General features: G+C 41.3%; 1 protein-coding gene across 1 annotated transcript in view; it reads right to left on the bottom strand.

The window, feature by feature from the left end:
* LOC135888983 (neural-cadherin-like) overlaps window positions 1-26339 on the bottom strand; it is a 113838-nt gene that overhangs the window by 62102 nt on the left and 25397 nt on the right. The window contains exons 2-7 of the mRNA XM_065416794.1: window positions 19977-20174; window positions 19372-19597; window positions 15758-15962; window positions 14153-14264; window positions 12538-12787; window positions 8054-8196 (exon numbers count right to left, since the gene is read on the bottom strand). Of these exons, the coding sequence (XP_065272866.1) occupies window positions 8054-8196; window positions 12538-12787; window positions 14153-14264; window positions 15758-15962; window positions 19372-19597; window positions 19977-20174 (1134 nt within the window). The remainder of the gene's footprint in view (window positions 1-8053; window positions 8197-12537; window positions 12788-14152; window positions 14265-15757; window positions 15963-19371; window positions 19598-19976; window positions 20175-26339) is intronic.

Here is a 26339-nt window from a genome sequence, read left to right as displayed (position 1 = left end):
ATTACTATACATGGAATAGAATGTATGCTAATTTCATTACCATAGCACTGCTTATTTTCATATGGATTTATTTCAATGAATGTAGTTATTGTGTATTTACTGCATTCTCACGTTAAATAACACCAAAATGGCCGGCTCCTCCCTATATCCCCACAGTGGCATCACCTGTCAGGCAGGGCACAAAGGGACTGCCAGAGTAAGAGATATGAAGGGTCCATTAGATAAGCACATCAGACTGCAGCAATCTGAGAAAGTACAGCGAGCAGCTGCCCCTCTTTTGCACCAACATCCATCAGTCATGTCTATTATTTATCTGGCATAATAGAAATTGTCACAGGATCAGTGTCACTCACTTTGCTTGCAAATGTCTTGTCTTTACTTCAGCAGTTATTTTTGACACATAGCTCAGCTTCACCTTGGCACTTCTGTGACAATAGGCTATGACTATTTCTTTGACATTATCTCTTAAATTAAATCGCTGTAGGCTAGTGCATAAATCTTTTTGATTTAATCAAACTAAACCAAAACCAAAATATATTACTGAAGAAAGCTGTCGCACCTAGATTAACTTCCAGAGACAATAGAAAACTAATCTGGAAGCATTCACTACATAAATGTACCTACTGGGCCTGAGGTGCTAAGGGACAAATTTTTGAAGGTATTTAGGCACGTAAAGATGCAGATAGTCACTGGGATTTTCAGAAACACAGGGGTGCCTAACTCCGACTGAAATCAACGGGAGTTAAGTGCTTTTGAAAATCGCACTAGATGCCTCTGCATCTTCAGGCACCTAAATACTTTTAAATTCTGTCCCTAAGAGCCTGCAATTCTCATCTGAAGTTGGGATGGGTTCAATCCCCAGATTTGCAGCCGTTTCCTGCAGCATGTTACATGGCATATCTTTTTGGAACATTTCTATTAAGTTTGAAATATGTTCAGAACTGTAACATTAATATTGCAAAAACACTATTTGCATTGAAATTAAACTTTCATGCTAAGTGAAACCCTATGACAGTGAAATGAACAGAAGGACGGATCTATGACAGCTCACTTCCCTGGGCTCAGCTGCCAGAGCTCACAGTTTGCAAAGACTCAGGGTCACATTCTGACAGCAGTTAAATCAAGTTAAATTAGGGCTGTCAAGAGATTAAAACAATTAATTGCAATTAATTGCATGATTTAAAAAACTAATCGTGCAATTAATCGCACTGTTAAAGAATAATAGAATACCATTTATTTAAATATTTTGGATGTTTTCTACATTTTCAAATATGTTGATTTCAGTTACCACACAGAATACAAAGTGTACAGTGCTCAGTTTATATTATTATTTTTGATTACAAATATTTGCATAGTAAAAAATGAAAGAAATAGTATTTTTCAATTCACCTAATGTAAATGATGTAGTGCAATCTCTTTATCATGGAAGTTGAACTTACAAAGGTAGAATTATGTACAAAAACTAACTGCACTCAAAAATAAAACCATGTAAAACTTTAGAGCCTACAAGTCCACTCAGTTCCATAGGCGCGGTCTCTGTGGGTGCTCCGGGGCTGGAGCACACACGAGGAAAAATTAGTGGGTGCTTAGCAGCCACTGGCAGCCAAGCTCCCCTCACCCCCCGTCCCACCTCCCCTGAACGTGCCGCGTCCCCGCCCCTCTGCCTACTTCCCAGTGTTTCCCGCCCAGCTGCTGGCAAAGAGCTGTTTGGCAGTGTTAGCATGCTCCAGGAGGGAGGGTGAGGAGCGGGAACGTGGCGGGCTCAGGGGAGGAGGCGGGGAAGAGGCAGGGCCGTGGCGGGGATTTGGGGAAGGAGTGAATAGGGGCAGGAAGGGGGTGGAGTTGGGGCGGGGACTTTGGGGAAGGGGTTGGAATGGAGGCGGGGCAGGGGTGGGGCCTCATGGAAGAGGTGGAGTGGGGCTGGGGCCGGGGCAGGGGGGGGTCTAGCACCCACGGGAAAGAGGTAAAAGTCGGCACCTATGCTCAGTCCTACTTCTTGTTCAGCCAATTGCTCAGACAAACAAGTTTGTTTACATTTGCAGGAGATAATGCTGCCCGCTTCTTGTTTACAATGTCATCTGAAAGTGAGAACAGGTGTTTGCATGGCACTGTTGTAGTAGCTGGCGTTGCAAGATATTTACGTGCCAGATGCGCTAAAGATTCATATGTCTATTCATGCTTCAACCACCATTCCAGAGGACATGCATCCATGCCAATGACGGGTTTATGCACATTGATTGCTACAGGCAATTTTGGTTACTTGACAGACTCACTAATTCAGGACAGGATAGTCTGTGGCACTTGGAATCACCACCTGCAGAGAATCTGCTCTGGGAAGGCGATCTCATATTAGACAGATGCTTAGACATGGGGCATGCAGCAGAAGCTTCAAGATAAAGAATGAAAGTCCTAGGAGACACTGCAACCCCATCAGTACATGCAGGGAGACAACAGCAAAGGAGAGCAAGTGGCCAACGTACCACACCCATAGCAAGAAGCATTTGTTGTGGGAGACAGCATAAGCAGGTAAACAGGGAGAAGTGCCATGTACTAGGAGAGCATTGCAAGAAATGGGGCGAGTTGAACCATTTTAGCAAGGCATGCAAGAGCACAGGAAATCTCAGAAGGATTCAGTCAGATTTGTACAAGAGGGGAATGGCATACCAGACAGTGGTGATGACACCATGACTCTCTTCTTGAGTCTGAGAGCATATTAGGTTCAGGAAAGCAACAAGGGACAATAGCAACTTCCGTGCATGCATCAGTGGTAAAAAGGAAATGCCATGTGCAATTTCAGCTGGATAGCGGGGTCTCCTACAGTGTGATTCCTCAGGGTGAACTGGACTCAAACACACCCTTTACAAAGAGCAAATACAATCTAATAGTGCACAATAAGAGCGTAATTCAGCCTGTAGGAAAATGTGACTTCATATTAACTAACCCAAAATATAATAGATGGTACCCACTGATGTTTGTGGTGATGGCATGCAAGCACATACAAGGGAATACAGCCATATAAGCCATGGATCTGATCAAGGTGCAGTATCAGAATTGTATAGCTGCAGTGCAAGAAGCAAATGGAGTCTCATGGACAACAGAGACAATTTCAGAAGCATATGGGGATGTTTTCAAAGGTGACAAGTGCCTCAAAGGATAGCTGCAACTGGAAGTAGGCCCCAGAGTGGAATGTGTGCTTACCACAAAGGAAAATTCCAGTGGCACTACGTAATCCAGTACAAAAGGAGCTCAAAAATCGGCAGAGCAGGGGTATATCAGCTTCTGTAGAGGCCAATATAGCCTGGGTAAGCAGCATAGTGGTGATAAAGAAGCCAAGAGGCAAATTATACATCACCATAGACCCAAAGCCACTGAACCAGGCAAGTAAAGATGCCACTATCCACTGCCAACAATTGATGACATCTTGATAGAACTCTCCAAAGCCAGAATCTTTACGATCTGTGATCTTTGTAGTACTGGCACATAAGCCTGGATAAACAGTTCAGAATGCTGACAATCTTTGCAACCCCACTTGGTGGGTACAGATGGCTGAGCATGCCGATGCCGATGCACATAAGCTTAGCACCAGAGATGTTCCTGAGAAATTTCACCTAAGTGCTGGACGCATTGCCTGGGATGAAAATAATTGGAGAACATATCTTCACTGTAGGCAAAGGGAGCAATGATACAGAAACTGAAAGAGACCATGATAGAAAACTACAAGTTTTTCTTCAGTGATGCCAAGACAAGAACATAAGACTCAACCCAGAAAAAAATGCGACTGTTGCCCCTGCCTCATTATGTAAGGATGTCATACAAAAAATACACACCTCACACCTGGGCATTGACATACACTGGACATCTGCTCACAGCAGAGGGACTAAAAGCAGAATCCAACAAGATCCAGTTGATGTGAAATGGGTATGGCACTTTATTGGAATGACAGATTTTCTGTCCAAGTTCTATCCATACGTGGCTGCAGCAGAAGAACCCATACATCAGCTCACAATGCAGGATGTTGACTAAGGCTCAGAGGTACCCAATAGTAAACATTTGACATGCTGAAACAAATGATAACAGATTCCCCTGTCCTGAAGTACTACCAGCCAGAAGAAACATTGATACTCCAGTGTAATACCTCTGAGAAAGGACTAGGTATAGTTTTTTTGCAGGAGCAGCCAGTTGCTTATGCTGACAGAGCCCTGTCAGAGACTGAACAGGGGTATGTCCAATTAGAAAAAGAACTTCTGGCTATTGTATTTGGAGTAGAGCAATTCCATTAGTACATCTATGGCAACTCAATAATAGTGCAATCAGACCACATTCCCCTAGAGACAATTATAGCATAGCCCCTTCTTAGTGCTCTAGAGAGATTGCAGCACATGTTGATTCAACTTCAGTACTACCAGAGATCAGATACTGTTCAGAATGACTACTGGTGTTAGTGAACACCCTGAGCAGGGCATATATCCACAGGATCAGTGAGTTGGGAGAGGGGAATTAGGACACTAAATCTATTAACATGCTGCACTATCTCCCCAGTTTCAACAGCAAAGCTGATGGAAATCAAAGAGGCTACAGAAAAGGACATCCAACCACAGGCAGTCAAGACAGCGATACTAACAGGGAGGCCAGAAGTCAAAAGCCAAGTACCAGTCGGAGCAGAAACACATTTTCAGATTAAAGATGAAACATAATTCCATCCTGCACACTTATCTCAAGGGCAGAGGGCTGTTGTCCCAGCCTCATTATGTAAGGATGTCATACAAAAAATACACACCTCACACCTGGGCATTGACAGCTGCCTTAAGCAGGCCCAAGAGTGTGTTTACTGGCCGGGAACATATACACAACTATACTTCTTGATAGTAGGGCGTGACACCTGCTAGTCATATGAGAGCTGTCCACCCATTCACGGGAAAAGGGGGGAGCAGACTTATTCACCTTCAATGAAAAGCGATATTTGATTACTGTGGACTACTATTCAAACTTTTGGGAGGTCAATGCCCTTCCGGATACAAAAAGTAAGGCAGTGATTGGCAAACTGAAGGCCCACTTTGTGAGATATGGCATTCTGGACACTGTATCCCCTGACAACATACCCCAATTTGCCTCAGAAAAATTCAAGGAATTTGCAAGCAAATGGGAGTTAAAGCACCAGACCTCCTCCCCAGCCAAGGTGGAATCAGCTGTGAAAACAGCTAAGAGACTGTTACACAAGACTGTGCCTTGTGATTCAGATCCTCAGCATTCTGGTACACAGGAATACCCCAACACAGGGGTGCCAAAGAGTCCAGCACAGGCACTGATGGGGAGAAGGACAAAACTCTGCTACCGATGAAAGGAGACCTGTTGCAGCCTGAAGTATAGAGAGAACGCTGAGAGGAGATGGCGAACAATCAGAAAAAGCAGGCACTAGAGTACAACAGGTCAGCTAAGAACCTACCAGCCCTGGAGACAGGCACTCCTGTGGGTATCCAGCCATTAGAGAGACACCAGAAGGAATGGGCTAAGGGATCTGCAAGGGTGAAGTGGGATTCACATCATATGAGGTGACTTCAGAAGAGAGACAAGTGACAGACTCAAGGAGCTCAAGCTACTTAGCTTAATAAAGAGAAGGTTAAGGGGTGACTTGATAATAGTCTATAAATACCTACACAGAGAACAAATATTTAATAATGAGCTCTTCAATCTAGCAGAGAAAGATAAAACACAATCCAGTGACCAGAAGTTGAAGCTAGATAAATTCAGACTGAAAATAAGGCACACATTTTTAACAGTGAGAGTAATTACCCACTGGAACAATTTACCACAGGTGGTTGTGGATTTTTCACCACTGACAATTTTTAAATCAAGGTTGCATGTTTTTCTAAAAGAAGTAGGAATTATTTTGTGGGAGTTCTATGGCCTGTGTTGTATGATCACAATGTTCCCTTCTGGCCTTGGAATCTATATATTCAAAGGAACAGGAAGCACTTATAAGCCAGCAGCCCAGAGAGAGCCTACAGAGATTCAGCAATCATCACAGAACAGAAAGACAGAAAACCGTTGGAGGCACAGCTCACCAGAAAGGAGGAGACTGGAAAGACAGATAGTTTGCTAGACTTGGAGACAGGTGACAGGGAGACAGAGATAGGTGACTCCCAGTATGGTCACATGTTGAGGAGACCAAACTATCTGAAAGTCTATGAAACCATCTGCGTCTGTGGTAAAGAGAAGACTTCAATTCAGGTATGTGTTAGCAACCTCTGTCTGAAAGAACATGGGTGCGGCTCTGGGCACCTGCTATGTTTTTAATGTTTATATTAAAATGTTTATAAAAAAGGGAAGATGTATCATGATCAGTGGAAATGGAGTCAAAGGACCCATGTTTCCTGGAGTGACTTTTATCAAGGGAACAGCAGGACAACAGGGAATGTGAGGAGTTGGGCTAGAAGCAATGCAGCCACATGGACAGTGCAGTGCACAGGGTTTAATAAAGTTCTACTTGTTCAATTTAACCTGCATTCAGCTTCATTCTTTGCTAATAAAACACATAAGACTTATGCTGGCTCTCTTCACAGAGGTGAATTTCACCTAAGGGAGCACAAGAACTACCACACTGTGCCTGGTCCCCCATTGGATGCACAAGTGACAGGGAGACTCCTTGTGCCCTTTTCTTCTCTGGGCACAAACAAGCTCTAAGTGAACGGACAGTGTCAGTACAAGGAGAATTTAAGGCTACGTTAACATTGTAAGTACTGAATATGGTACTATTCTATTCAATAAAATGCTGTCCGCAATAATGCAAAACCACAGACCCTGCAGTCCTTATTCAGTCCTTAATTTGGCCCATTCCAACAAGTCAATGAGATTTTTGCCTACTTCAGGACTGCATGATGAGATCTTAACATGCATAGTATGCATCTATTCCGGCATATGCTAAATCAGGCAGTATAGTGCAATATCTTTGCACATCACAGTATACAGGTTATGCTTTCTGACATCATTTTGTCTTTTTAATAAGAATGTTACTGACCAAGAAAACAGCCACTCGTATATTCAATATCAGTTTGAAACAGTGCACATGGCTCAAAGCTCTTTGTGGCGATTCAAATTCCACACCAATTTTTGGAATATAATTTTTAGCAACCTAAGAAATTCATTTCCTAGATGGTATGTTTTCCAGTTCCTTGGCTAAATGCTTTGGTAACTATGGAACTGGGATGCAGCATATGTTTGTTGATTGGGTAACTATTCTCTCTCTGTTGACTGATTCAATCAGACAATGCAGTGAACAAATAGCCAGGGATGTTATAAAGTTGTTAGGGAAAAGATATACATTAAACCCGAGTTGAAGAGGCAAAGGCGCTGACTCTGTGGGCGCTCCAGGGCTGGAGCACCCATGGAAAATTAATAGTGGGTGCTCAGCACCCACCGGTGGGCTCCTCGTCTCCCTCCCCCACCCAATGTCTCCCACTGCCGGAGGGCCCCGCCAATCAGCTCCCTCCCACTCCCTGCCCGAGCTCCCTCCTGCCAGGAATGTGCCAGGGGGCAGGTGCAGAGGGAGGACAGAGCGCCCCCCTCCCGCAGGTAACATGGGTCGGAGAGAGTGCAGTGGCCCCGGACTGGATGCGGGTGGGGTCGCTGGGGGGGGGACGACATGTGACCAGTCATGGGACCTCCCTTTAGATCATGCTCCCCCCAGTATGGGGAGGCACCTGTTGTCTATAGGGCACCCTCGGTGGAAGGATCAGAACAGGGGCGGAAAGAGGCAGGGCAGGGCCTTGGGGGAAGGGGCGGGACCTGGCACGGAGCAGGGGTCAAGCACCCCCCAGGAAATCAGGAAGTCAGCGCCTATGTAAGGAAGGATGAATTGTAAAGGTAGAATAGTTAGATTATTTTTTACCACATACTCTTATTGGTATTGTAGCAGCTCAGCAAAAGCAGGATATCCCACCAAATAATTTTTACAGTTGCTAACTATTAAAGACTGAATTCAATGTGCTGGTGTTTGCAAATAAACTGAAAACTTTCAATACTGCAGAGAGAATAGCAATGGCAAATTTATCATTACCTTTCTGAGGGTCAACAACAAAGTTTCCCTTTTGATTCCCTGCTACAATGTCATAAGTCAGGCCATCACCATCAGGGTCTATAGCATTGACTGTAGCAATCAACGTATTTGGGCCTGCATCTTCAGAAACAAAACTCCTGTAGCTGTTAAAAAGAATTGTAATGAGAAATTACAACATATGATGAAAGAGTCAAATTAAAATATATGTACAACTGAATGTATGTTTTAGAGCAGCATTTGTTGACTGTTTAAATGTAATGTAGAGGTTTATAGTTTAATGAATAATGCAATTAAGCTGATGAGATATCCTACCTTGTTAACCAGTGAAACAATAAAAGTTGGACATTAAATCAATCAATTAACAGACTCTTTCTGCTTTTCCCTTTAGTAGATTTCCCTTGCAAACTTCTAGGAAAAAGGAAGTTTACCTTCAATAAGGATTTGGGTGAAATGTGGGGTTCACCATTTTACACACACACACACACACACACACACACACACACAGAGGACATACTGTGCCACACATGATACATGGGGCCAGGGTACATGGGTCATCATCATAGCTTATCACTCCAAAACTGCAACCAAGACCTGGTATTATCACTTATCTCAAATAGTTCCTCAGGAGTGCAAGATGTGGACAGAGTGAACTGTATCACGCTGTGTCCAAGTATTTGTCTAGGGCCTACTAGGCTCTCCACATTCACATTTGGGGTTATCCCTCAACCTCCACTTGGTGAAATTATCACCAGTTTTTCCCATCCAAGCTCTCACTCTATTTAGAGTACACTAGGATTTTTGTTCAAAATACAAAAAGCACAACCCTCCCCCCAAAACACCTAAAATGTGAGTCAACAAAAAGTACACTGGTGTAAGCCCAGAGTAATTTCACTCAGTTCACTGAGATCAGAATCAGTCCCAACATGGTCAGACTTGCAAGATGAAATCAACCACACTCAGATACCATGGCAATGAGGGCCATATATATTCCTAGACAAAGAGACTGAATTCAAGACAAACCTTGCCTTACATTTTACATTTACTGACTTGTGTGTATTCATTGGTGCATTAAGATAGGGTTGTGGGGGGTTTTAGCATTTAATATCCAACCCAATAAGGGAACTAAATGATTCTGGTTTAGCTCAGCTATTCAAAACCCCAGGGCCATTGTCTTAGCTCTGCATCAGAAAACCAAATGAACTGTAACTCTGACAACTTTTGCTCCTATATTTAATGCTTAAAGAGTTCAAATCATCAAGAAAAGGCCTCTGAAGAAGCAGAAGGAGAAAACTGACAAAATGAAACAGAGTGGTAGCTTAAAGCAACTCATAATCGAGGAATAGGATAATTATGGGGAAAGAGAGCTCCAGGCTAAGAATTATGAGTTTATACTGGACTGTAAATCTATTTAAACAAAGCACTAAAAGGACATCATCATCATCTTGATTTGTATCTCTGCATTGGTCCATGATTGAGCATAAAATTAACTGCAGATTAGTGTCTTTGGAGGAACTAAGTTACAGATGATCACGATGAATCTATGTAACAGAGCAAACATCAGATAAGACCTGCTTGAAGTTCATCCTTAGATTCAGGAAGGCATCAGCAAGGGCAAGATAAACCAAAATGAAAGCTTAGGTACTAAGCAACACCTGCAAAGTGCTCAGCACCTCAGACTCCGGTCTTTGGACTGTGTCTATAAAGCATGGAATGATCATGAAACATTGGGACAACTTCTGTTCTCAGCTGCAACCACACAGTCCCACTGAGTTAAATAAAAATTGCATGCGTTCACCCGACGGCAGAATTTGGCTTTATGTTCATCTCCAAATGTATGCAATGGCTACACAGACTGCAGATGTAAAATAATAACCCTCTATGAAAGCATTTTTCATAATTAAAAATAATGCTAATTTTTTACAATATCCTCTGGTAAACTCAAACAGGAAGCCTGTTTTTCTTTTGCTGCACATATGCTCTGTTTTGACGAAGAGCTGTTCACAACATAATGAGTGCTGGCACTCACTTTCTAACAAAAAAACGGTACTACAATGAAGCATTTGTTTTTAAAGAAATAACCACACACAAGATTAAACAATTATGTGGACACTGCAAAAAGATACAAGAAATAAGAGGATAACGGATTAGTGTGCCTGTCAGCCTTGATAACATCCATTTAACAGCCTGGAATATTTTTTTTTAAAAAAGGGGAGCATGTTCTGAAGAACCACAGTCTTTAGATTCTGGATTAGCCCTATTTGGACATGCAGAGGACCACTAAGAATTTTGTATTACAAAGATCAGCTCTTTTCATGCCAAAACTATCTGAGGGATGTTTAGTTCCCCCTCAGCTGTTGGCTCACTAGAAAGAAAGAAGGAAGGAAGGAAGGAAGGTAGGAAATTGTGAAGACACATATTACCTTTAGGTATTATAAGGACTGTCAAGAAGTCTTGACGTTGTGTTCAGACAAACCACAAGTTTGGCACCATTAAAATCCCTTCCTGATATTTGCTCTGAGCAACTTTTACTTTTAAGCTGACGCATAAGTCAGAATTTGACAGTGGTAAACTGGGAATTCCACTGCAGAGTCTGTAACTTGCATGTAAGCTCATAGTGCTTTTGACACAGATTCATACACTTGTAAGACTCCAGGTTTAAAGAGGACTGTGCTTACTGAACCCTGGAAAATGTTCCCTGTGTTGATGGGAGATGGGACTGGGCGAGATTAAGTGCATTCCACTTATTTATTATTGACATTTATCTTGTGATTTCTTCATATTGCAGTCGTCAGTTAGGACTCTGTCATCTACTAAACATTTTGTTTTAACAATTCAGTAAAATAGTCAACATTTTCAGCACTATCTCCAAAGCCTAAACTGTCTAATTAAGGGCAAGATTCTGCCATGCACTCTGGATGTGCTGGGATGTGGAGGGACAGAGATGCTGCCTGGACTCCCAGCATTTCTGGCTGATTTTCTACTGGGGTCTCCTGGAGTACTCAGTCTGAAGCAGTAGCTCCACCACTCTTGGAAAGGATATCATGTCCTGCTATCTCCCCATACAACCGCTCTGAGCAACCCTGGCCAGCTCTGACCCACCCTGCACCTTTCAGACAATTAGTACTCACGCAAGCTCCAGAACGGAGTAAGGATTGTGGTATCCATTAGGATTCTGGCCAGCACTTGTGCAGGGCAGGAAAGGGATAGGAATAGTCTCCAACACCTTCCTTGTAATAATGTGAGTTCTCACTTCTAGTGGATATGTTTTCTCCCACTATCATAATGTATGTTACCAATGTAAGTTATCTAGCATGTGTAGAGTAAAGAATTCTTTCAGATATAGCAGTGGTTGGAGCCTATATGGACATAATATTTGTTTAAGACTGATGACAAAGTCCTGAAAATCTTCCCAATAAGAATTTTTAAGAAATAATATATTTTTTTTAAATAAAATTTACAAGCTTGAACTTTTTGCACTACAGATTAACGACTCATTCTTGTTCCCGTTTATATTAATGGAAATTTTGTCAGCAGCTTATCTCAAGAGATTTCTGATATATTGGGATACATCCAGAAAAAAAGACTTCTTCTAGTTTTGGATCTGACCCAAACCCAGGACTCCTGAAGAGCATTTGGATGCAGGAATTCAAATATTAAAAACTTAGGGAGGGAGATCTTGGCTATGAGGCTCCATTTCAGGTCCATCTCTATTTAAAAAAAAATCTACTTTTGTTGCTACCATTTGAAGTAGCTATCCTACAAGGAATGATGACTCATAGGGCCAAATTCTGTAGGAATGTTTAAGGATGTATAAGTTGGACTCAGACCCCATTAGTCTTACTTCCTCTGATTTGCCAATGTGTGAGTGAATGTAAAAGATTCTATGTTGGTATGATTTATATGGTGAGGAGCTGGAAGAAGACATAAGTAAGGGGCAGCTTACTTTAGCTTTTAAATGCTACTCTTCATTCCTTTTCTTGCTTCACTTGTCTCTTCTGGACACTTGATGTGTGAATTACACCAGGTTACATTTACTGGACCAAATTCAGAGGTGATATGTAAGGGTGAGTATAGTCTAAGTGTGTTTAAGTGAGCAAGTCTAAATCTAAACCAACCGATGGAAGTCTAAGCTGGTAGGACATATATGCTGGAAGAACCAGAAGAAGGTTCAAGACTAACTCGGACTATTCAGATTCATCAGTGAAGAATGTTTCCCACAATCTTTTCAAATCATCTCTAAATTTTGTGGTTAGGAACCAAACTTAAGGACTTATTTTACTGGGAGTATGAAATTTCTGGGCCAAATCCTTGTGTAGTGTAAATCAACATAAGTCCACTCATTTCAATGAAGCTATGCCAATTTAAACCAGGTGAAGATCTGGCCCTCCGAGCATGTCTCAGTTCCTGTGATATCTCTTTACATCTTGACATCCACAAGTTAAGAGCAATATTTTCAGAGTTTTAAAAACAACTGATATATTTACATTGTCTGAGAAAACTCGGGTGCTTCATCATTCATGTTTGAAACACGGATTCTAACAGTTGCTGTCCCAGTCTTTGGCTCTTCTCCTTTATCTACAGCCATAATTATAAATTCATAAAGATGGTTGGGCCGCTCATAGTCCAACTGTGTTGCTGGGAAGATAGTACCATGTGAAGAAATGTTAAAATCTGGACTCAAAGTGTAATATAATATTTCAGCGTTTTCTTCTGAATCACAGTCGCTGGCTGTCACTATTAAAACAGAAGAAAAATACAATTCCTAGATTAAGGTCTAAGGATTAAAATGATAAAAACTTTAATAGACAAATTAATGAATGGCATTAAAATAACAGTAATAACATTTATTTTAACATGTGGGGCTTGAAATAACTTTTAAGTAGTACAGGATATAGCATATTTTATACTGATTTACTATGGTTTGAAAACAAGCTGTAAAAAAGCACATTTTTTACTTCAACTCTCAATATTTATATCAACAAGTAATCCTTCAAGGTAAGGCATGCAATTGCCTGGCTACTTCCACCAATTGTTATGCCTCTGTCTGCTAAAGATCCCTCTACTATCAAAAATCTTCTTCCTATGTGGGTACTTATATTCTCATGCCCACCTGATTTGCACCACTCACCCAAATTTACTTTGTCCCCAACAGGCTTGCCTCCTGCAAACACATGATTAACTTCATATACAAGAGTGGTCGCACAGAGTTCAATTAGACTACTCATATATAAAATTAAATATGTTCTTAAATACACAATATAAAATAACACATTACTAGATTATAACGTTTCATTTCCCATTCAAGAGATCAGTTTTCAATGTTCTAACAATTTGCTATTTTAACCTGTGTATACTTTTTCAAATCATAGGAAAAATTAACTGAAGGAATAGCTTTAAATATGTATGCAATTATTTATTTTGATGTAAATCTGCTTTTCTTCCAGACTCTGCTCTTATTTAAATAAAAACTCTGATTTTTTTTCACCATTTCATGCACTACACAGAACTGCAGAATATAAAACTGAGTTATTTGGTTATAAATTCAGTAGGGGTGAAATTTTGCTCCCCTCACTCATCTAAACACACATGCATACACACAAAAGGCCCTGAATGCAGCAGAACTGGTGTAGTTCAGTGGAATGGGATGGGGAGGACACAGCATATGGACAGCCCACAGAGGCTGTGTGAGCCATGGAGCTGTGTTCCATGAGGATTCCCTCTGTCCCAGCACACAGGGTGGTTTCAAAGGTGCACAGAAGAGGTGCATTGATGGACTCACAACTACTGACCATCTCCATCCTTCAGAAAGAGGGACACAGGATGTAATAGCAGCCACAGCATCTGTACTGTCACTTCATAATCCTACAGAAAAGATTTGTTTCCTTCCTTTCTCCTCCCTCTCCCAACTTCTTTCAGCTGTGCACAGGGCACAGGAGTTTATGCTCGTGAACCAATTCTGCAAGGTGCCAAGTACTTCCTCAAAGCTGTTGCACATACCACCCTAGAATTGGTACCTTGTGTTTCAGAGGGGGAAATTCTAATTAGCAACAGAAAACAATTCTCCTACTGACTGTAGTGAATAGATTTTAAAGTGCTCACCTTGCAGAAGTACAGTTGTCATGGGAACTGTTTCAGGAACACTGTCTTTGCTGTAGATTGACTGCTGGAATTCTGGGGCACAATCATTCTCATCTGTGATTACAACCAAAACCTGAATGGAAGAGATGAGAAAATTAAGTAGTATCAAAGTGGATCTGAGCAATGTCTTCACTGGTATAGATATATTTGATGCAAGGATTTTCCAAAAATAATCATTTTAGAGGATTTCAGAAGCTATAGCCCATAGGAAGAGCCATTTTTGTTAGATTGTTCATTTCCTGCTGAGAACTGTTTTTATGTTACACAGAAATTCTTAAGTAGTGGCAACTGTCATATCCAAAAATTCTTCTACTGCAAGGTTTTTCCATTTTTTCCTCATGGACATTGACTGTTATTTTCTTATTTAATTGCAGGGCAAATGGATTCTCCATTTTCTTAGCATTCTTTTTCACTACTGCATCTTGCAATACATTTTTATTATTTCTACCACTGTAAATACTAAAGCAACTAATTCTTCTGCCAAGCATATTATGCTTTTAACAGTATAAATTTACTGAGACCAGATTTTGAACTCAATTACACTGGTGTAAATCAGGAGGTAAAAATATGGAATGGAGGTCAAATTCTGACTCCTAATGGTATTATAAAATGTTTTCATTCTCCTAAGACAAATATTATGGGTTTAAGTCTCCTCTCACTTAGAGGATGCATCAGTAGTAATTCCACAGAAGTCAATGAAGTTATACCAATGTAAAGAGATTGTAAGTAAAATTAGAATCACACCCTATGTATTCATAAAGCCACCTCATTGTCCTCCTTCAAATACTATCTTAAAACTCTTCTCTGCTGAGATGCCTATAAAACAATCAACAAAGGTTATCAGCAGACTGTGTGCTCAGACCTCTGCTTACCATGCTGGCCAATGTCATCTCATTGTTTCCTTGTGTTCCCCTGTCTTTTTATTGTGTGCCCCTGTTGTCTCGTATCTTATACTTAAATTGTAAGCTCTTTGGGGCAGGGAATGTCTCTCTGTTACATGACTGTACAGTGCTTAGCACAAGTTCCTGGTCTCTAATAAATAATATATATACACATCTGCTATATCTGTATTTCAATGATTTTTTCACCTTTAGAAAAGCTTTTAAGAGTACTGTGACTTGATGTCTTTTAGATACAATATATGCATTACAAATTACCATTGCTTCATTTCTTATATCATTGTTCCCCATTCTTTAAGCTAAAAATTATTCTGTGTTCATATTCTCTGCTTTTTAAATGAAAATACTGTAGAATATACACCATGCTCTGTACCCCAGTTTAGAACAAGGATATTGGCATCAGGTCTGGACTAGTGATATTTCTTCCGTTCTAAGCAGGCAAGGGCTGGGAATTGTGGAGAGGCAGTAAATTCAGCTCCTGAAGAGGAAGGCAGCATCTTACATGAATGGGTCATTTCAGGAGTAGCATTAATGGGAGTACAGTGGGACAGAATGTGAGATAGAAAGGAGGGAATGGGAATTAAATCTATGAAGAATCTGGAAGGACCTGGATAAACTGGAGGAAAATCAGGGCTGTCCTGATCAAAACAGAATGATGTGGTGTTACCTCAGTTACACTGCTAAACTGCTCTTGGCCTTCTGTTGCTCTGACCAGAAGCAAGTATTGGTGTTGGTCACTCTCATAATCCACACTCCGAGTCAAGCTGATCTCTCCTGTTGCCTGATGGATGCTGAACAGGCCACTAGGATTAGTTAGCAAATTGTAGCTCAGGGATTTGTTTTGATATGACAAAGCAGAGACTGTAAGAAATCTGGATAAAAATGAAAAGCAAAAAGCAAAGAGAAAAGACATCAACACAAAATTATTATTTTCCCTCTCTGAAGTTCTTAGCCACAAAAATAAACCTCTTATATTTGTTTTCCTAATATTGTGATGTTAATATTAGAATTCTGAAATACCAGAATATGGCAAAAATGCAATAAATTGCAAACCCAGTCCTGCATGCCTGATGCAAGCAAAACTCACTGAAGTAAATGAGGATTGTATCTAAAGACTACGGGATTGGATGCTATTTTTATAAAATGCTCCTCAGACCTGCTATCTTGAGGCAAAATAGGTAAAAGCTAGGGCGTTGGGAATAGGATATATTAAGGATTAAAAATCCAGCCAGGCTATAAAGGGAGGATTTTATTGTAGTTTTAACTGAATTTGCTTAGTCTGCCATGACAACATGTTGCAATGATTTTCAGTTAGGGAAATAAAGTTAAATCAAGAGCCAAAGGATTTAGCCTAATAAGGAAACAGTTAATTTCCTGTCCTGATCACAGGATCTTAATGTTTGAAGAGCTAGCTGCTACAGAAGGAAAAAAACAGGTCAGTAATACAGTATATTTAAGATTATAAGGCCATATGAATGGCCTTAAAAGATAAAAGTGAGATTTTTTAAATCTAGTATGGCACAATCCTGTTTCCAATAAAATCGATGGGGTCATGTACTGACTTCACTGGGAAAGGGACAGAATCAAAGTAACACACTACTTCACTCTCTCATAGTGAGCTACTAGTGGCCAATATCTTTTTTTTTTAATAGGGGGTCAATATAATTATATGGGAGAACCTTCAAAGTTCAATTCCTTTAAAATAAGCACCCAGAACTGTGGATCTGAACTTTATTAGTATTTTGAAAACCCCTTGATCTGCAAAACTAAGTAATGTCTTACAACATTTTAAAAAAAAATTATTCTCAATTTGATCTCTTTTGTTGGTGCATGCTATCAGTGCTGATTGTGTTGAGGTTTGTGACCGTCTTTAACTTTGTAGATATTTAATACACATTTAAAAGAAAAATCACAAAGGAAACATTCTGAGTATTTCAAAGAGAAAATACATCCTTCAGCCATTTGTTGCCTGATCCTGCAAGGTGCTAAGAGCCTTGTGAAAGAAGATTCCCCCAAGCTCCAAGGAAGAGCAGGATCAGGCCCTTGATTTGCATGAAATGGAGAATAAAAACATTATACCTTTCAATAAAATTATAAATTATTACACTGCAAATACGTTACTAAGGTGGTGGATGTGGTTTGGTTCTAATCCTATAGAAAGTGCAATTGCTCTCTTAGATTGGAACAAATGCTATTTGATAATGCCCAGGCACACCCACTTGTTTTCAGTGCTTCCATTTCAGCATGCAATAGCTTTAATGCACCAATGTTGGTGTGCAAATGCAATTACATGCCCAGTTATTTGTGTATTAGCTAATTTTGCCTATGCAACATAGGCACAGTGTTTTCTATTCCTTTAAGATACAGGCATTCAGAAGTGGGTCCTTATGAGTTTCATAATCATTCTCCATAAGCAATATTTATACAATCTTTTCCAGTTTGGATTTTTGTACCATTCATAGCAAAGAAATCATCCCATGAGGATTTGCAGAGATTAGTACATCTTAGTTTATAGGAGTACTTTCTTCCTGCTGCCATACTGCTGGCAATGACTTCTTTCAGAAGATCTGATATTGTGGTTGAAATTTTGAGGTATTGCCAAAGGTTGTGATCGGTCATATCTTGTTTGTTTTATTTATTATTTGTATTATGATAGCACCTAGCAGCCATAATCATGGACCAGGACTCCATTGCGCTAGACCGACCATTGATTAACAGATCCACGTTAATATTAGTACTGTAGGGTTCTACAACAATCTCTGTTAGCACTCCCTGTTAATGTAGAATAATAATTTGCTTTCGGTGGGTGGCATTATTTATGGTCATGGCCTCTAGTGTCATATTATAATCTGATTATACTCAAGATTAATATTTCATTCCCTTGGGATATTGCTGGGGAACTTGACAAACTGGCTGGCTATCAACCACCCTTAGGTATGAAAATTGTTTTTAAATGCTGATTAAAAAGTAGTTACAAAGAATCTTATTTTTTTTTTAGATTTAGCCTTGTCTGACTCCAAGGGCACGTCTTCACTACCCGCCGGATCGGCGGGTAGCAATCGATCTATTGGGGATCGACTTATCGCGTCTAATGAAGACGCGATAAAAATCGATCCCCGATGGCTCTGCCGTCGACTCCGGAAATCCACCGCGGCAAGAGGCGGAAGCGGAGTCGACGGCGGGGCGGCAGCGGTCGACTCGCCGCCGTCCTCACAGCCAGGTAAGTCGACCTAAAATACGCAACTTCAGCTACGCTATTCACGTAGCTGAAGTTGCGTATCTTAGGTCGAACCCGCCCTCCCCCCCCGTAGTGTAGACCTAGCCCAAGATGGCAGAGATTAAATACCTGGTAGAATTCCACAATTCTTAAAACATAGGGACCAAAAGAGAATATATATCCATCACACTTTTAAAGCAAAAGCACATTATCATCTGATCTCATACATCCTAAATTACTATATCCAGGAAGTCTGTAGCTATATGGGTACTGAAAAAAGTTAACAAAATATGGTAGATAATATGACAAGATTAACAAACATACTACAATACAGACCATGAGCTTTCAGATCAAAGGGCTTCATGGTTTAGCTGTAGGAGGAAACTTTTGCACTACAAATTAGAGCAAGTCAGTGAGGTTGAATAGGAGCAATTGAATGCAGAATTTGTCCCAGTACATAAAACTGAGTTTGCTAGTCCAGTAAAAGGTTTTATTTTATCCTGCACAAATTATGTCGTCAGAATTTTTGGTGATATGTACACTGGCATGATAAGCCATCAGAATGGAAAATCAAATGACCAAGCTTTGTGGTGTCTTCATTTTTGCCCAGTAATGAAAGCAGCATTCACAGCCTTTTGCTTTTTCTGATTTTCATTTAAGAACTTGTCACTTTTCCAAACATCAACACAGATCCTGAACTGGAAGAATACATAAAGGATATTTTCCCTTCTTGTTTAATGCCTCTAATTTGTCTTTGAGGTCATTTTTAAAAATAGGCACAACCAGTTTCTCCTATTTATTATTACTAACATCCTTTACAAATATGAACATCTCATTCTTCACTAGTACTTTTCCACATAAAACAATGACTACAAAATAAATCAAACTATATCTATCTTAGATACTTCTTTCTCTGGGATATCTAATAGCCAATCATCCCATATCTTTTTGTAATCTGCAAATAATGTGAAGGCTTCTGGGTGATGATATCAAGGTTAAGCTATAGTCTGTGCTATAACCCCAGCTATTAACTAGTACTAGTACAACTTTTAACTGGTACTTACGATTTTCCCTGGAGCTTGTTTTCAGGAACATAAACGATATATGATATGTTGGTAAATTGTGGTGGTCGAAGCCCCGCAATCACAGAAACAGAAGCAGGAGACCCTTTATTACCAAGTTTATCCACTGCTAACACAGTCATTAGGTATTCCCTGTCCTTCACTAGTGGCAAACCTGTTGTTTTAATCCAACCACTGTCCTTCTCGACCTCAAATCTGTCTTCTCCACCTAAGTAGAAATATAAACCCAGAGACTGTTGTCAGGAAAATTTTTACTGGAGTAAAATTGAGAGAATAACTCCCACTAGAAACTCCCATATGGAAAAACATGCACGGCTACCCCAGAGAAACCAATTCATCACTGGGGATGGGCAGTGCTGCCACAGCCCTCTGCTAAAGGTGGCCAGTTTTAAACTATTGCTAGAGTTTCCTGAGAACCCCTCCAGTAGATGAGAGGTTATCAGTGAGTCTGCACTTCAAGCTGACTTTGTGCTACAGGAGATCCACAGGATGAGTTCTGTCAGAAGGACCTGGGGGTGGAGGGGAAGAAGCAACGGTAGTGATTCTGTGTATGTGTATGCACATATGTACATATACTTTTAATTTACCTTCCAAGAGAAAATATTCTACAGCTCCGTGGACCCCTTCGTCATCATCCACAGCAAGAAGCTTATACACTTTAGTACCTGCTGCAGCTTTAGGAGATACCACGGCCAAGAATGGGAAAGGATCCATGGCCCATTCAGGTGCATTGTCATTCACATCTGTCACAGTAAGTTCTAAACGCAGCAAGTACCATTCCTTTCCTGATGGTTAACAGAAAAACAAAGGATTAGTTAGCACGCTAACTATAAGCACTGAAAATATCTGGGATATAGTATTATTCCTAAATATCGTTCCTATGGGATCCAGTTTAATAGAAAAAAAAATACTTTTGTAGGCTCCAATCTGCAACTGACAGCATGCAGATGGACTCCTGTACCTGTGAGGAGAGCCACTGACTTCAATGGGGCTCCAACAGGACACAACAGTCAGTTCAAATGCTGTCAACTGCAGGATCAGGTTCATTATATTCTGTCAATACTACTTATTAGAACTGGTCAAAATTTTTGACTTTTCTAAGAAAATTGTTTGTAAAAAATTTTCAAGAAACATTTTCTGTCATTTTCATTTACAGAGTGATTGGAAATTTTCAAAAATTTGAAATGTCTACAAAAATTTCTCTGCATTTTTGATCAGCTTTACTATCCTTATTGATTTTATCAGTTTACAACTTCAGTGAAAGACTAATCAGGTTTTTATCTTTTATGACAATCAAATTGATTGTTTCAAAACCAAAAATGGAACCCTTTTATTCGTCTATAATCCATAAAGAGAAGATAGATCATTAACAAGTGCACTAGCTATACCTCTGTCACCATTTACCCAGCCAATGAAAGCATTAAAGCTCTTGAAACAGTGAATCACATCAAAACTCAGACTGTTAGAAAAGAGTGACCAAAAAAAAAAGGGAAATATTTCCCCGATATAAGAAACTGTTAACTTTTCAGTGCCTGAAATAGGGGAAAGGACTCAAAAGTAAAGGTTAGAGATGACAACATGGGAAAAATACTCTCTGTGAAAAATTCTTTTGAATACTAAGCGGTAGCACTAGAATCCCAGCTCAAAGGGAAGCAGAGCAGAACTCCTCCACTAATTATTGATAAACAGCTGAATAAATCCATACATTCTTGTAACTTATAAATACTTGCCCCAGATATTTCTATTCCTAAATGTTTCCTTATTATTGTTACCAACAGCAACCACCTCCATATAGAAATATACATTACAACTCTTAACCATCTTCAGTGATTCAAAGTTTACACTAAGCTGTGTTAAATAGAGCTGCTTTCTTCTCAGGAGATTGTAAATCCACTTCTTGGACTGACTGATGACTAGATGTATCCAGATCTTGAAAAAAATGTGGCCAGCACTACCAGCCTGAGGAGTATTACTACTTGCCAGGCTGAAATACACCAGCATCAACTGCAATACCACTCTATATCCTCCTCCCCATCCTACTCGGTCTACCTTTGTCTGGGGACTCCCACTGCTTGGGCCTAAAGTCTTTGGTCTCGCAGCAGCTGAACTTTGTGCCCCAATAAATCAATGAATGCTGGGCCTTCACTCCACCAAAGAAATAATTCTGTGTCGCCCACAGTATATTAATGGTGGACCAACCCACCCCCATATAAAATAATTTATGCAGGACCCTCTTCCACAGTGAATTAATGGTGGGAAGCCACTTAACCCCAATACATTTGTCTGGTTCCACGCACACAGCCCTATTCAGGGGTGGCTAGATATGAGATCTCCCTCCTCCAGGGACATACCTGAGCCCACCAAAAAAACAGAGCAGTGGACTAAGGAGCAAGGAGATCCCAACCAGCCTGAAGACTATCAGCAGTTATCCCTATGCCTGCCATTCTAGCAAACGGGAGGCGGGACGGGGGGAGGTTCCCAGATCACACCATCCATCTAAACAAAGGGCTCCAGTTGAAGAGGGAAATCCTTCTACAACCTGCCACCAAAAGCTTTTTTTGTGTGGCCCCACTTGACCCCAGCAAAGAGCTTTGTATTGGGGGGCCTCTGCCACCCCCATCCCAGAAGAGCCCAATGATAGACTGGATAAACAGTTCTCTGCTGATGTGACACAGCAGCATCGGTGGGGACTAGGGTTGCCAACTGTCTAATCACACAAACCCAAACACACTTGCCCTGCCCCTGTCCCCTGCCCTGCCCTAGAGAGCCCAACCCTGCCCCGCTCACTCCATCCCCCCTCCCTCGGTCACTCGCTCTCCCCCACTCTCACTCACTTTCACTGGGCTGGGACAGGGAGTTGGGCTGCAGGAGGGGGTGCAGGCTCTGGGCTGGGGCCAAGGGGTTTGGAGTGTGGGAGGGAGCTCCGGGCTGAGCCTGGGGCAGGGGGGTTGGGGTGCAGGAGGGGGTGCAGGCTCCGGGAAGGGGCTCAGGGCTGGGGCAGGGGATTGCAGTGTGGGCTCTGGGAGGGAGTTTGGATGCTGGAGGTGGCTCCGGGATGGGGCAGGGCATTGGGGTGCAGGAGGGGGTGCAGGCTCTGGGAGGGAGTTTGGGTGCGGGAGGGGGCTCAGGGCTGGGGCAGGGGATTGGGACACAGTAGGGGGTGAGGGGTGCTGGCTCCGTCCAGGCGGCGCGTACCTCGGGCGGCTCCTGGGCATCATCACAGCCTGCCCTGGCCCTGCGCCACTCCCGGAAGCGGCCGGCACATCCCTGCAGCCCCTGGAGGGGGGCGGGGGGGAAGGCGGCAAGGGGCTCCATGCGCTGCCCCTGCCTGCAGGCACTGCACCCGCAGCTTTCATTGGCCACAGTTCCCAGCCAATGGGAGCTGCTGAGTCAGCGCTTGGGGTGGGGGCAGTGCACTGAGCCCCCCCTGACCCGCAAGCACATGCCAGCCACTTCTGGGCGTGGCACAGAGCCCCACTGGATTTTTAGCGGCCTAAAATCTCCCAGTTTGGCTTCAGTAGCCTCTGGGAGATAGGGCATGATTCCGGAAGACTCCCAGCAAAACCGGGAGGGTTGGCACCTCTACACACAAATAGCTCTCAGCTAGGATGGCTGCCCCGCCCCCATCCAGGGGCCTCCTGCTCTAAGGGATGAAGGAAATAGCTCTTCTCCCATGGCACCCTACTCCTAAGAGTAGCAGCCACCATTACAGCAGGGCCTGTACCCGTCCTCCTCTCCCTGACCAGCAGCAGCTGCTCCTATCCTACTAGGATGATCAGGATAATGGAGGGCCTTTCTCATGAGAGGAGACTGGAAGAATTTGGCTTGTTTAATCTCACCAAAAGAAGGCTGAGAGGGGATATGATTGCTCTCTATAAATACATTAGGGGATAAATACCAGGGAGGGTGAAAAGCTGTTTAAACTAAAGGACAGTGTTGGCACAAGAACAAATGGATAAATACAAATTCAGACATGAAATTAGAAGAAGGTTTCTAACTAACACAGGGGTGAGGTTCTGGGAACAGTCTCCCAATAGGAAGTTGTGGGAGCAAATAACTCAATTAGTTTTGAGAGAGCTGGACAGATTTCTCAGTGCTACAATATGATGGGGTTGCTCGTGATGGTAAGAGGCAGGACTCAACAGCCCTGGGGCTCACTTCTGGTTTATACTAGGGCTGTTAATTGCAGTTAACTCAAGTAATTAACTCAAAAAAATTAATCACAATTAATCACGGTTTAATCGCACTGTTAAACATTAGAATACCAACTGAAATTTATTAAATATTTCTACATTTTGATATATATTGATTTCAATTACAACACATAATACAAAGTGTACAGTGCTCACTTTATATTATTTTTATTACAAATATTCGCACTGTAAAAATGATAAAGAAATAGTATTTTTCAGTTCACCTCAGTACTTACTGTAGTGCAAACTCTATCATGAAAGCGCAACTTACAAATGTAGTTTTTTTGTTACAAAACTGCACTCAAAAACAAAACAATGTAAAACTTTAGAGCCTACAAGTCCACTCAGTCCTACATCTTGTGCAGCCAATCGCTAAGAGAAACAAGTTTGTTTACATTTACAGGAGATAATGCTGCCCGCTTCTTATTTACAATGTCACCGGAAAGTGAGAACAGATGTTCGCATGGCAGTTTTGTAGCTGGCATTTTAAGGTATTTACGTGCCAAATATGCTAAACATTTGTATGCCCCTTCATGCTTTGGCCACCAGTCCAGAGGACATGCTTCCATGCTGATGATGCTTGTTAAAAAAATAATGCGTTAATTAAATTTGTGACTGAACTCCTTGGGAGAGAATTGTATGTCTCCTGCTCTGTGTTTTACCTGCATTGTGCCATATATTTCATATTATAGCAGACTTGGATGATGACCCAGCATGTTCTTTGTTTTAAGAACACTTTCATTGCAGATATGACAAAACCCAAAGGAGATACCAATGTGAGATTTCTAAAGATAGCTATAGCACTCGACCCAAAGTTTAAGAATCTGAAGTGCCTTCCAAAATCTGAGACGGACAGGGTGTGGAGCATGCTTTCAGACGTCTTAAAAAAGTAACTCTCTGATGTGGAAACTACAGAACCTGAACTACCAAAAAAGAAAATCAGCCTTCTGCTGGTGGCATCTGACTCTGATGATGAAAATGAATATGCATCAGTCCGCACTGCTTTGGATCGTTATCGAGCAGAACCTGTCATCAGCATGGACGCATGTCCTCTGGAATGGTGGTTGAAGCATGAAGGGACAGATGAATCTTTAGCGCATCTGGCACATAAATATCTTGCGACACCTGCTACAATAATGCCATGCGAATGCCTGTTCTCACTTTCAGGTGATATTGTAAACAATAAGCAGGCAGCATTCTCTCCTCCAAATGTAAACAAATTTTGTCTGAGTGATTGGCTGATCAAGAAGTAGGACTGAGTGGACTTGCAGGCTCTAAAATTTTACACTGTTTTATTTTTAATGCAATTTTTTTTTTTTTTACATAATTCTACATTTGTAAGTTCAACTTTCATTTAAAGAGCTTGCACTACAGTATTGTATTAGGTGAATTTAAAAATACTATTTATTTTGTTTTTTTACAGTGCAAATATTTGTAACCAAAAATAAATATAAAGTGAGCACTGTACACTTTGTATTCTGTGTTGTAATTGAAATCAATATATTTGAAAATGTAGAAAACATCCAAAAATATTTAAATAAATGGTATTCTATTATTAACAGTCTGATTAATTGCACAATTAATCATGATTAATTTTTTAAATTGCGTTACATCCCTAGTTTATATCTTATGTTCCAAGAGCTCATGCTTCAGATGGCTACTGGCAGGTGTCGGGAAGAGATTTTTTTCTCCCAACGCATTCTGGGAAGTTTTTTTTATCCCTTTCCTCTGATGCATCAAGGATGGCCACAGCTGGAGTTCGACAGTGGACATAGAGTGCACGGTGTCACCTCAGAGTCCTGTTCCTCCCTTTCTCAGGTGCACGGCTGGCTGGTTCTTGCTCCCATGCCTAGGGTCTAACTGATCACCACATGTGGGGTTCAGAAGTAATTCCCCACCAGGTCAGACTGGCAGTGACCTTGGGGTTTTTTTGCCTTCCTCTCCAGCATGTGAGTGCAGGTGATTTGTCAGGATCATCTGGGTATATCTCACTTAAAATTTTCCCTGCCACTGCAGAGGCCTCGAGCACTGGTGTACCTTGGTCCCTCCTATTCTCTGCCTATGCACATAACAGTCTAGTCTCCTCTTGGTCTCATTTACTTTGGTCTTATTTCAGTTGCTGGGTTTAGTGTGCGGGTACTGGGTGGTGTTGATGGCCTGTGATATACAGGAGGTCAGACTAGAAGATCAAGGGATTCCTTCTGGCCGTAAACTCTATGACATACTCCTACAAAACTATTTATGGCACACTCATTAACATATCACGGCTCGCTGAATCAGTTCACACTCAGTTGCCGTTTGGAAGGTTATCTTCACAATCAGGATGGTTAGAAATACATATTTTTAATAAAATCTTATTTTCTGTGAAGTTGATAGAACTTGCCCAGAAATTATTCCTGTTTGTCCTGGGTGGGTAGATTCACCAAGCCCTGCTTGTATCAAATAATAAGAAGTATTTTACAGTCACACACATTTATTAACAGGAGTGTTCCCTTTAGCTAAACTAATAAAACTATTCTTTAGCTGTTTTGCAAGAGATTAACGCTGAGTTTTTGATCTAGTTTCAGACCCTTTATCTTCCGGTTCTTTTCTGAATTCTCAGATGCTAGTAAAAACAGAAGCTATGGGCCCAATCAAAAGTTCATAGTGTCTAACAGAATCACTACAGTGAAGAAATGCAGGAGGAAGTATATGTTGTCAGAACACTATGCATAACAAACACGGGTTATATTTATAGGGGTATTGTTATTAAATTAA

Source organism: Emys orbicularis, chromosome 14, assembly GCF_028017835.1.
Source record: "Emys orbicularis isolate rEmyOrb1 chromosome 14, rEmyOrb1.hap1, whole genome shotgun sequence".
In the NCBI taxonomy this organism is placed as follows: Eukaryota; Metazoa; Chordata; order Testudines; family Emydidae; genus Emys; species Emys orbicularis.
Note: the sequence above shows the minus strand (reverse complement) of the source record. Positions and strands in the feature narration are given on the sequence as shown.